The 12,562-nt window shown below is 43.5% G+C and overlaps 1 protein-coding gene across 9 annotated transcripts in view; it reads right to left on the reverse strand.

Moving 5' to 3' along the window:
- Positions 1-11,198, reverse strand: part of SLC10A7 (solute carrier family 10 member 7) — a 138,353-nt gene extending 127,155 nt beyond the window's left edge. For 2 of the 9 annotated variants that reach the window (XM_068187790.1, XM_068187791.1), the window contains exons 1-3: positions 10,938-11,184; positions 7,492-7,574; positions 3,579-3,715 (exon numbers count right to left, since the gene is read on the reverse strand). In XM_068187790.1, coding sequence (XP_068043891.1) covers positions 3,579-3,715; positions 7,492-7,574; positions 10,938-11,037 — 320 coding nt within the window. In that variant the 5' untranslated portion in view covers positions 11,038-11,184. Of the gene's footprint in view, positions 1-3,578; positions 3,716-7,491; positions 7,575-9,409; positions 9,707-10,937 lie in introns of those variants that run through there. The other 7 variants (XM_068187795.1, XM_068187796.1, XM_068187789.1 and 4 more) reach the window with 6 other exon arrangements.
- Positions 11,199-12,562: the final 1,364 nt, after the last annotated feature.

Below are 12,562 nucleotides of genomic sequence, written 5' to 3' on the forward strand. Positions count from 1 at the left end.
ACTTGGAAGGAACAGTATAGCATGGAATAAAATAGATTGCAAAATCCCCAAAAGTGTGGAATCTACATATTATTTCAAGTATCAGAGCTTGAGATTCTAATTCAGAACAATTAATTACTAGTTGTGAACCACTTTGCATTCGTAACCCTGTCAGTAGAACCCCCAAGAAAAGCAGTGTCAAAAAGCTGCAGCAAACAGAAGTATTAAATCCAGGCACCAGGGTGCACATTAGAGTGCAACTGATATTCCACAACTACACAAAAAGCTTAAAGAGAAGAAACAGGTAAGCGACAATGACAGCATTCCCTTTGTCAGCTACAGACACTGTGGGAAAGGAAAGAGGCAACCAATGTAAGCATTATATAAATCCAAGCACCACCTTGGAAGCACAGAGCACCTTCAGCTTACAGTGAAATAAGCTATGGCAGTAGAGAGTTGTCAGGACACGGCAGAATAAGCTCACACTGAAAAGAAAGGAAAAAGAAACCATGCAGGAAAGTTTGGAAATATATAGGAAAATTTACAGTAGACAAACACATGGCAAGTCTGATGTCTGTCTCCTACACTGTGATACTCTTATCTCTCCTATGTGGCAGCCAGCTCCTCAAACTTCTCACCTGCTCTAATAAGGAGTGGATTAAATTGAGAGTTATCCAGAGAGGTACAAAATGTGTGCAAGGGCATTCCTCTTAGCTGGCAGGGATTTTCCATACTACAAGGGAAAGATTTAAGCATACAATCTCTGTTAACCCTCTCAAATTGAAAATAATACATTTGGGATTAAAAATAAAAATCCCTACCAAGCAATATTAATCTAAAAAAAAACCTGGTACACACTGAATGGACACACTCTTAATTGAGTGTCTTGAAACATGCACCTGTAAACTTTTTTTCAGTTTGTATCAACAACACAATTCTACCAATATATAAACAGATCCCTCTAATGGCCAACAGACTATTAGAGATAACAACCAACTCATATATTCCACTGGATCAGGCCATGCTATGACTACTAACATCAGGGGCTCAGACACTTGCTGTTCTGCTGATATCACTACAGACGACTGAGCAGTGGAGTCTGAAGTCACATGTTTTAGACATATCTTATCATATCTTATATCCAATCTTTGCATCTCGTGCCTTACCACCTGTGCTGTAAATGCTACATCCTAAAGTGGAGAACAGGTGAATCTCTGCATAAATTAATAACCTGCTTCATGCTCCTTTTCAAATAGATGTTGTCAATGCAAAACCTGGTCAGCTAACAAAAATTCAACTTATAAGATGCCTGGGTGGATGTCAGTTTCTCCTCTATTTTATAAACGTCAAAATAATTGCAAAGCAACGGACTTCCTAATATCATCCCAGACAGAGAGTGGGGGAAAGAAAAAAAAATCCCACTCAGCTGTAGAAACACAGGTGAAAAGCTGGGACCACCCAAATCTGCCTCTCAAATAACACTTACAGCAAAACAGACCATTAGGAAAGATGGGAGAATCTACCATGCATTCTGATGCAAGATGGAAAAGGTTCTGTGGGCTGTGCCCTTCAGGCACAACCTTGTGTAGGGAGCAGTGGAGAACTGCAGTGCCCAGGGGAGCCACCCTGCCAAAGGGTGCTGCATGCCCTTGGGAGCACATGCCTGCTTTTCCAGGCCTTTTTGAGGGCTATCAACCAGCCTCCCCCACTAAATGTGTGATAAGGAAGTAACTTTGCCCAAACCTGTCTTCCTCCCTCCCTGTTTTCCTTAGGTACTATAGCATTTCTAAGGAAATAAAAACTACAGCTGTGGGGGATTAGGATGAACTTTTGTTTGCATAGAGCTGCCACAGCACAGTCCTTCCCATCAGCTCCTCACACATGCACAGGGACCTGCTTTGAAATGTGTTATTCTAGAATTAGGACAGAGCCCAGTATCCTCTGCACCCACATCACACTGTACAGCTCCCACTGCAGTGGCTGCTGCTCTGAGTGTGTCCTGAACAGCAGTATTTCTCAAGAAAGTACTCTCAAAAAAATAAAAAACCCAACCAAACCACATCAATTAAACTCCTCAATCTAATCATTCTTTCAATGAAACCTCAGTACAACAGAGTTACTGCACTAAAAGATAAAATTGCCAAATCAGAAGCAGTACTCAAGGAACAAGTGCTTGAAAGGCAGCTTGAAGCATACAGAAGTACAGCAGCTCACTAGTAAGACACAGACACACTCTCATGACAAATGAGCCTGATTTAGGCTCCACATTTAGAGAGATAAATGCACAAGTATTTATTTTCTTTACAAAAATAAATACATCCCAAGTTTTACAAACAGTTTTACAGCTGTACATGCATATACATACAATTATACTTGTGCATGCACTAGATCATGACACTTAAGTACTAAGAATCAAAGTGGCATAAGATTCATGGGAAAGGAGGAATGAGACATGCTTCATGGAACCAAAAACGCCACAAAAATCTTTCACTTTGCACTTCAGAAACTGAAACTCCATGGATTATAAAAGAATTTTGGCTACTGTGGAAAATCACATATTTCTCCTAGCTGGCAAAAAACTTCACAATTATTTTATTTTAAAGAATACCCTTTACTAAAAATAGCTAAATACAAATGAACATCATATAGCAATCTTGTTATTTCCTTGCTTTACTGATACTGTTAAGCAAAAGTGTGTTAACTTTAATTGATGTTGTCTCAATGCCACCTTTCCACTGTCATTTGGACCAATTCACACTTGATGGAGCATCAGGAGAAGCCTCTTACAAACAAAATGAAATGCTCCTTTATGTTTAGGCCTTGTAGAAACACAAACACGAGCAGCTTTTTCATTAAACTTTTAAGACAAGGAACTCCCCAAGCAATGTTTCACCAAGCAGTAAGAAACAATGGGGATTCTTTCACTAGTTTTCTGAAATAATTGATTTTTACATTCAAACATTCCAGTATACCTGCATGGTACTAAGTATTGACTTCCATTCCAAAAAAACCCTTTTTTTTTAACATAGCATCTATCCCTAGCACACCATCAATGCAGCTTTGCACACTGGCAGTGTACACCCAAGGTTTAAAACACACTGTTTTCATGGTAACTTAGTGTCTGCTCATCACAAAGTTCTTGTCCTACAAAAGCTTTACTCTTTTTCCCCCATAATTTAGCTGGAAACAGATACTGAACCCATGCAAGAAATGCTCAACAAAAACTACTTAAAAACAGCAGGCCAGAATGTGGCATACACAATATTTATTCACTGATTTATGCTTTTCCTTCAGTATTCCTTTTCTTTCTTCCCCACCTTTCTTGCGACCCAACACATCCCTTCAGCTGTGTTTTGCGAAAATGAAAGCTAACCTGTTGCAACCTCCCTATACATAAGACTGTCCAGACTTTCTGAAAATGAGACCAGGTTCCTGAAGGGATAATCTTGTGCACGTACTTTGTTTTCAATAGCAAAGTGCTGAAGCACAAAAAACAACCAGCAAAATCTGTTCACAATACAACAAAACTCCAGTTGCAGGATAAGCAGCCCTTTAAGACAACAGCTACAAATATATTTTACTCCATTATACTTACATACCCTTTTAAAAGCCATTCATTTATAGGTGTGATTGATAACAGCTGAAGAAAGACCCATATTGCTGTTGGGAAGAACACAAGTGTAAAAATCTGGACAAAAAGGTGTAGTTTCACATGCATCAAAGCACTTGTCAGCTCCTGCAAAAGAAAAAGAAGAGAGGAAGCTGCAGTCATAACAGCTGAAGTAAGATCACGTTTGTGCTTTTAAAACTAAGATCAGCTTTATAATACAAAAGGAGTGCATGTCAAAAAGTCACCTTTAGGGATCATCTGATCTTCTCTTTAATAATGAAGTACATCCAGACAACATAAAAGCTGTCTGCTCCTGGGTATTTCTCCACAAGAATTGTCCACTACTTCAATAATAGTGTAGTCTCAGAACAGCAGCTTTTCAGCAGGCAGCCTTAGCACTTTGTCACGGCTTCAAAACCTGTGTTAACTGCACTGATGGCTGTTTACTGACTTTTAATATCAAGAGGCATGAAAACTTGTAAGGAGTACATGATTTCAGGTTCCTCTGTCTAAAGAGAGCCACAAATGGTGATTCTCATTTATACTATTAAAAAAAAAAAAGTATGTTTATGGATGTTTGTATTAACAACCATTCATTTGTGGTGTTGGGGTTTTTTTATGTTGGTTATTTTTTTTCCTAAAAGCAAAGGAGCAGACTTTGATTATTTATTGTATCAATAGGAAATTTATAGGAAAAAGAAATTTGGCTGATGAAAAATAAAAAAGAAAGAATACCAAGACCAAAACTGTTAAGCCATAAATTTCAGAGAAATAAAGTCTAAAGCACCACTGGAGACTCAGAAAACAACAAAGAAAAATTTAATTTTAAATAGTGTAAGAGCACTCCAGAGAGATGATCAAGTAGCCTTAAAGAAAAAAACTCTTCAGCTAGCTCTGTGTCTCACTGTTTCTGCCTTTTCAGGCATTTCAAGAACCTTCTACACAGGTTTTTGAGTACAAGGAAAGAGCCTTGCACATTTCAACTCATTGCAAGTCTCTCAGACTGAGAATAAAAACTCCTCTTCCTTTGTCTCACAGTAACTCACACTCTTCTCAAGTAAACAATGCAAAAGAACTGATGGCACTCTTATTTAAAATATATTTTGTTGGGATTCTCCAGCTGACGCTCCAGATGCATTAAACATATCTACCTATATCTCACATACAGAAGTACCCTTCTAATTTCATATTTTTACAATTGGAAAATGACTCAAAACCAGAGGGTTTTAAGAAGACACTGTGATACTTCCAAAACCAAAACAGAAAGAAAGCCTCGTTGTAACTTCCAGAAGGTGATAGAACACAGCCAATCTACTGCATGTATTGATGGAACAAATCTCTGCAGATCTAAATTACCAGTCTTGAAAATGTTTCCAGTGATTGCTTTTGAGAATAGTAACAGTAATTTAAAAGAGTTATCATTATAATATTATGCCTTAGACGGGATGATCACAGCATAATGCTGAGGCAAACAGCCTTCACCCTCTTACAAGGGCTTATACAAAAATACATCTGCCACCTCAAAAAAGTTGCTGGAAGCTTCTAGTTATGACTCTGTTTCTGCACACCAGACAGAACAGGTTACCTTGTCTTCCCCAGTATTTCACACCCTTTAGGGAGCTGATCCAGCCTCTCCCTGGCTGGTGTGGGTCCCTGTTGCCATCCAGCCACTCTTCCGATAGTCACAGCTGGACTCCTCCGAGCAAATACCCACACAGAGCAAACAGTGTTCTCAGTGGCTTGCCAAATTCCTCGTTGAAATGGATAACTCAAGTATGTGATTTAATTTCTGGGGCCCTATGGGAGGTATTTGCTTTAAAAGAGCAAGCTTTCCAGTCACTGCAAACTGAAATAGCATTATATTAAGGTGGAATGAAATGTTCTTGTCAGAGAACACTGAGTATTTCTACAAATGTAAGAGGACCTTTGTCACCTCTGGTTCTGAAAGTGTAACAATGCCATGCACAGATAGGTTCTCCTTGAATGTTGCCAATTATTCTGTAAAATGCTTTCTGAACACACTAGCAATTTTTTTGAGCATGCACTTACACAGCAGATTAAACCAGAACTGTGACATTAAAAGAACATCAGTTATTTCTACTTTTGTCAGATTTATCAGAAGGCCTCTGTAAACACTTACAAATGTCTCATCCTGTCATAAAGCATACCAAACACTAGTTTCCATCTAACTAATACATTGTCTAAGGTAGAACAGCTGATACGCAGGTGAAGAACAAATAAAGCCAAAAGCAAAAACTATATACTTTGCAATCCAATAAAAAGGCCTGTTGACTAATAATACCAGCTTTACGTTGTGCCTTAAACAACTAAAATATGCCTCAAAGTATTTTAATAAAAACGTGATCTGGCCACCTAACACATATAAGGATTGTTTTTAACATACACTTTAGAAAGTAATAGCACAAGCTACAATGTGAGAAATTATTTTCTTCTTCTGTCTTCTACCCCCATGGCAGAAATTCAGGAAAGGCCCAGCTTCTTCATGAAGCTGGATAACAGCACTAGCCCTAACTGCTGCTCCCAAAACTATCTGAGATCAGCTACCTTGACATAAACATCAGCTCCTGTAAAAGCTTCATTTACATCAATATATTGCTTTTAATATCTTAGATGGGAAAAAGTTATGTAAGTTCAAAGTAAAACATGACATATTGCCCAGAAATCTGTCAGTCACATCACCTTAATTGGAAGAAGTTAGATGTAAACTAGCATGGAGAATCTGATCAGGACTTTGACAATGCTACTGATTTCTTACAGCTGCTTTGCAAATACAAGGTTTCAAGGATACAAGCTAGTGAAAGGCAAAGAAATTTTACTTTTTTTTTTCCTTTGTATGCAAATATTCCTAAGCCTGAAAGAGGAAAACTCCACTCCATTAATACCACTCAGGTTTGTGTTTTGAGTTCTCTTCTCTGTGGAAGAGAGTGCCCCTCCACAGCCTATTTCCATTCAAGTTGAAAAGATGAAAGTTCACCACTATAACCATGATTCAGGTGGAGAGACTTTTTTGTTGTTGAATACACAGTGTTCACTCAAATCCCAGTCCACCAAGAGATAACTGGACAAAATTGTGATGACTCTTTCAGGCATTAGTATCATGCAACTTATGAATAGCATCCCTTGTTAGTCAACAGCACAAAGGAATCAGAAAACTAGACTAGCAGAGACGTGCAGTGTTTCATTTCAACTCTGGCTGCTCCTTCTCTTGGCTCACAGCCATTATCTCCTTTCTCCATGATTCCTTTACATGCCCCTTCATCTCTTCTGAATGCCAGACTGTTCCTCTTTGAATAACATGTGACACAGAATTTTAAACAAATCTCAGTGCCTGTGATATGCACCAGCGTGTAGGTACCTCAATCCCACCCGTCCACAACAAAATCCTATGGGAAAAGATTGCCAAGACTTTGCCCTTTTTATATTGACATTTTATCTGCATAGGAATCCTCTTGTGCTAATCCTAGCTGCTGCCCTGGCCTTACCAAAAAAGGTAACTTAAATCTACCAGGTCTTTGTTTCCATCAACCCAGCAGTGAACAGCTGCATCTCACCCTGATTTGGGTTTGGAACACAACCAGGGTGTAGACCAGTCTCCAAATTGTATTCATCGCTTCCATTTAGTTAAAGCTGTGCAGAGACAAACCACCCACCCTCTGTGGATGGGTGACATTTATTCACACTCTCCTTCTCATCACCTTCTTTACTTTGTGAAGAACTTTCTGAAATCAAGGAAGGCTATTCCTTAAACATCTAACATTTATCTTCTCTTGCTAGCCATCCTCCCAGCACCACCACCATTCCAATTACATTCAAATCTGAACAAAAGGAACACAAAAATTTTTAGAGCATAATAGGAATGAAGCTATGAAACAGTACAGTACCTCAGTTTTTAAGGAGAGTCCACTGTTAAAGAATATAGCTGAAACAGCAATGTAAGTTATGGTAATTTCTGGTTTCAAGGGTCCTAAAAAATACAAACATAGAGAACAAAGTGAACAACAGTCAAAGGGATAATGATATGTATATACTATATCAGAGTAAATGAGAACACTTAAAAAAACACCTGGCGAAAATCTAATCAGTAAAGTCTGCAATAAAAATAATGGCATTTCTATCAAGTTACAGAAAGCATGCTATTCATTTTAAAATAAAAGTAAACCAGTGAGTGTAGATTGAGTTATGTCATCATATAAATTTGACTTCCGTGATTAGAGGCCACTGGGAACCCACAGGTAAATTCTGGAAATTTGAAAATGGGGAGTCTTTCAAAGTTCTGCCATCAGACTATCCCTACAGCATCAGCAAACTCAAACCATGCATTCCAATAAAAATATTAGATGGTACCTTCAAGGGCCGTTGACATCCCTCACACAGCTACCTCTCACTTTTTTCCCTACAACATACACACCTTTCTGGCTGCCTGCACAGAAGATCCCAAATCACACCTTGCAATGATTTCCTCAGGGCAATACAATTCTGTGTTATTCCACTCACACCAGAAAATGGTTGAAAATGATTCATTCCAGCCCCACAATAACACATTTCAGACACTGCTGCAGTGAGATCAGCAAGGGCAGATGCCTGCATCACCAAGGGTTCCTCTGTATTAAAGGCTTACATTTGTATATATTTATATACTTTTTTCAGGGACATTAAAATATAGTCTTTTTTACACTCCTATAAAAATGACAAATGCTCTTAATACACTTTGCCTTCAGAGGCCACCAAACATAAAATGTATGTGCTCATTTTTTCATGAGCATTCAACCAGATATTATGTTAGAAAGAAAATATTAGAAGTCTACTTAGGACCAAAGTAATATCCCAACTCTACAAGTGACCATAAGTTGTCAGGAGCAAAAGTGCAGCAGCAAACAAGCCAGCCTTGACTCACCACTGCAGAAGAGAGGAACCTTTCTGCTCCCCTAGATGAATGATATATTGATGGTCACACTGGAATAAGGTCCACGGTCCTTAAACAAGAGGGACTTGATTGTACAAGTCAAATTAGCATCTCAAGTCATTTCAACTCAAATCCTACTCTCAGAGAGAACTCTGTTGACAAGACACTAAAACTGTGTATGCGAAACACAAAAAAAAGAAAAACAAAAAAAGAAAAACCAAACAAGAAAAAGCCCCAAGCAAGCTACATCTATGAAGACTAAGGTAAAAATAAGACAGGAAATGCAAAAGTTACAGTTGCAACAAAGCACATGACTAGTTGCAAAATTATAGCATGTTAACTGAATAGATGGGGGGGAAAAAACCCAAAATATTATATAAATATGTAGCTCTACAGAAAACTATATTTTATAGACACAATTACCTCTTTTTTCTAATCCTTTAGAAGATTAGCGTCTCTATGTACATGCACATACAGCAGACAGGCAGTGAGTTAATCTGGCTAAAACAGGGGTTCTTCCAGGACTCAGTTTTTTCTGGTTTATGATTTTTCACTGGGCTACCTGAACTCCTTCTCCCAGGAGAAGCCTCTACCACCAGAGCAACCACACACTCGAGGAGCACAGGGAACTCTGGTCACAACAGAAAAATTCTTTTCACAGAGGAACTAAATGGGCTCATTTATCAAATAGGAAAACACACAAAAATGGCTTGGCTTATGTCACAAAGGTGACAACAACACAAATCTTTGTTATTTATGGCACAATCTTCCACGGGTACAGATGCTAGACCATCCATACCATTCACTAAAGCCCTGCAAATTACCGTGCATGGCTTTGTCAGCTGGAAGATGACAAACTAAGGTTTGTTCATGTATTGATACCTCCCACCCCTCACCTCTTTCTGCTTTTAAAAAGAAATATTTTTCTTCCTCACAGCACTGAGATCTCAGTTTCAGAGGAAGGGATACCACTATGAGGAACATGTGCTCACTACTTTCAATCAATGTTTCCAAGATTTTTCAAGCAAGTTATCCCAGGAACAATACAGTGTCAAAGCTTGACATCTCTTTGCAGCATGATAATTTAATGAAGTGCTCCATCATAGTGCTTCCATGCAGGAAGTGAGCCGAGGAACAATTATCTCCTATTCTAGTTAAAAGGACCTCCCACACGGCTGCTAACAATTAGCACGGCACTCAAAGCAGAAAGGGACAAAACACCTGATACTATCAATATCAAGTCAGTCTCTAAGGTCTGCGGAAAACACAGCACGGATCCTGCAAGAAGCTCCACGTGGGTTCTATTCACCCATGCAGAACAGCACCGATGCTAGAAGGGATCCTTGTACAGCAGGAATTTTCCTTGCCCTGAACTCCATGAAGTACCGGAGCCTTAGATGCCACAGCATATATTCAGAGCCATATTTTTTTTAATCACTTTCTTTTTTCCCAGAATCTAAGAGGTGGGAAAAGTTTGGCTACTCAGTGAAAAGCTGTCTATCCTCAAACTTCAGCTCTGTTAAGAAGAAAAAAAAAAAAAAAGAAAAAATCCCTGTGCCTATAAAAGCACAGATAGATTCTTCCGCCTCTCACATAACATGGAACTGCTAGAGGAATCCTATTGAAGTGTTTTACATGTCTTTTCTCAAGCCATCAGAGGAAGAAGGAAGAAGACTAGGAAGAAGAAATACAAAATTCAATTTGCTCTTGAAATCTGTGAACGTCTGGAGCTGAAGTTCCAATGGAAACCGACCAGGATATACCCCTCAGCCCTTGCTCCGGGAGACATACAAGCCCTCCCTGCTCAGCAGAGGACAGATCTGCTTTGCCCCGTGTGCGCATTTTTTACACCACCACTTTCCACAGGAGCAGTTTCCCTGTTTTCCTCCCCCTTTCATGAGGAAGTAAGAAGGAACAACAACGAGACCGAAAAAAATCCAAAACTTTAAAACACAAGTGTTCTACTATAAAGCGAAAGAAAAGGTCTGGCCGAAACACAGCACCTGAGAGTTTACCACAATACTCCTCCAGCTACACCTCCGGGGAAGCTCCCAGACGGAGAAATCCGTACCCTGAGCTGCCGGGACTTCGTGCCCACAGCTCTGGAAGTTATGACTTAGTTGAACAGGAGCACATTCAGAGCCAGTCACCGCTTGGCTTCCATGACTCCTAATCCCAAAAGAGCAGGACGCTCCTCCAGCCACTGGTAAAGTGCCGAGCAAAGACACGGGAACACACCGGGAGCAATTCCCGGGCTCCTGAGGAGCAGTGGCTGGAAGCAGGGAAGAAGAGGAGCCGATGGAGGGCAGGGACCCCTCATGGGCGGGACGGGGCGCGGGGGCAGCGCGGCCGCCGGGAGTTGGCAAAGTCCCGGGGGCTCCCGGTGCCCCCGCCGGGCTGCCGGGGCACAGCGCCCGCACTCACCGCCTTTGACGCCGACGCCGGGCTCCAGCCGCGCCACAGCGATGACCAGCACGATGCCGAGGATGAACCACTCCTTCCGCAGCCGCTCCAGCAGCCCCATGGCGCTGCCCGGCGCGGCGCGGATTGGCTCCGCCCGGCGCCGCTCGGTCCGGTTCGGCCGGGCTCGGCCCGGTGCCGCTCGGCTGCTCCGGGCTGCTGCGGGCGCGGGGCGGGGCGCGGCCCCACCGCCCGCCGGCAGGACCAGCCGGATCCGCTGACGGGAAAAGTCTCACCCACCGCCGCCATCGCTACCACGCAGCTCCTAATAGGCGCGCAGACCCGCGCTGCCGCCCTCCCGTCCTCACGGCTACGCGCAACTGCGGCCCCCCACCGGCTCCGGCCGCCCCCGCCGCGCATCTCCGCGCCGAGGCGGACAACGCGGGTGGCGGTGGCGGCAACGGTGCAGCGCCGTGGCTGCCGTCGCCGAGCGGGTCGGGGAGAGAGCGGGCACGGAGCCGGTGCCGGCGGGCGGGAGCGGGACTGGGCGGTCGCGGCAGGGCGGGCGCAGCGAGACGGTGCGCGCTGTTTCGGTACATTACAACTCCCGCGTGACGGCCGGCGTTTGACGCGCGGGAGGGCGGGCACGAGCCGGGAAGCGCCGGGGCGGGAGGCGGGATCCGGGATCGCTCCGTGAGGGCGGGCGCGGGCCGGGGCTGGCAGGGCGAGCACCGACAGCTGCGCTCCCCGCAGCCCCGGGCGCGGCAGCCAGGAGCGCCGGGCGGGCGGGGCCGCCGCCGCGTCACGCACCTGTTACCGGTGTGCGCTCACGCCCGCCCCTCCCGGCCCTGCGCCGCCGCCGCCGCCAAGGACACGTGGATCGGGATCGCCCTGGAGTTCCCACTGAGCGCCTGCCTGTCCGTTCTGGGTAGACCCAAAGGCACCCGTTCAGCCCCTGTCGCGACATGCCGACAGCATCGCCCGAGCGAGCCAGCCGCTTCCCAGCGGCGGGCGGTTCCCTGGTTTGCCTCTGTGCTAGAGCCACTTCCATTAAAACAGTATCGTAAAACCTCATCCTGGTGCTCCACCCGCGCTTTCCATTCCCTATTCCCCTCTTATGGCGCTTCCCCGATGGATTCATCATCCTGCCCGGCCGCGGCCACCGCACTCCATCCACGAACAGGGAGATGATAAAGGAGGAGACGCTCTGTCTTCCAGCGGCTCCCCCGGTGCTGCCGCGGCTGCCCCGTCCCGCAGGGCTCTCCCGCGCACGGCAGCTCTGCTGCGCGATTCCTGAACGTTCTGGGCAAGTTTCATCCTGCAGTCTCTGCTGCTGTATTCAAGCTTCAAGGAATAGACCCGCCACGGGCTTTCTGCTACCAAGGAAAGAAATGTTTATGGCTGAAAGCTCAGTTGATCTGCAAGATGTGTATATCCCTGCGCGTCCTGGGAGGTTCACTTGTGTAAACAGGGATACATCAGAGCCGAAATATTTGGATATGGGAGGGAACCTGCCTTCTGCCACCCGCAAGCAGATCCAAATTGTGAGGTTTAAAATGATCGTACATTTCACCGCTTTACTAAAGTTTACGTGTTGATCCTCACTCCCTTCTCAGGAGGGAGAGACAGATTGCAAAATCTCAGTGCAC

The sequence above is a fragment of the Anomalospiza imberbis genome, chromosome 4 (genome assembly GCF_031753505.1).
Source record: "Anomalospiza imberbis isolate Cuckoo-Finch-1a 21T00152 chromosome 4, ASM3175350v1, whole genome shotgun sequence".
NCBI lineage: Eukaryota > Metazoa > Chordata > Aves > Passeriformes > Viduidae > Anomalospiza > Anomalospiza imberbis.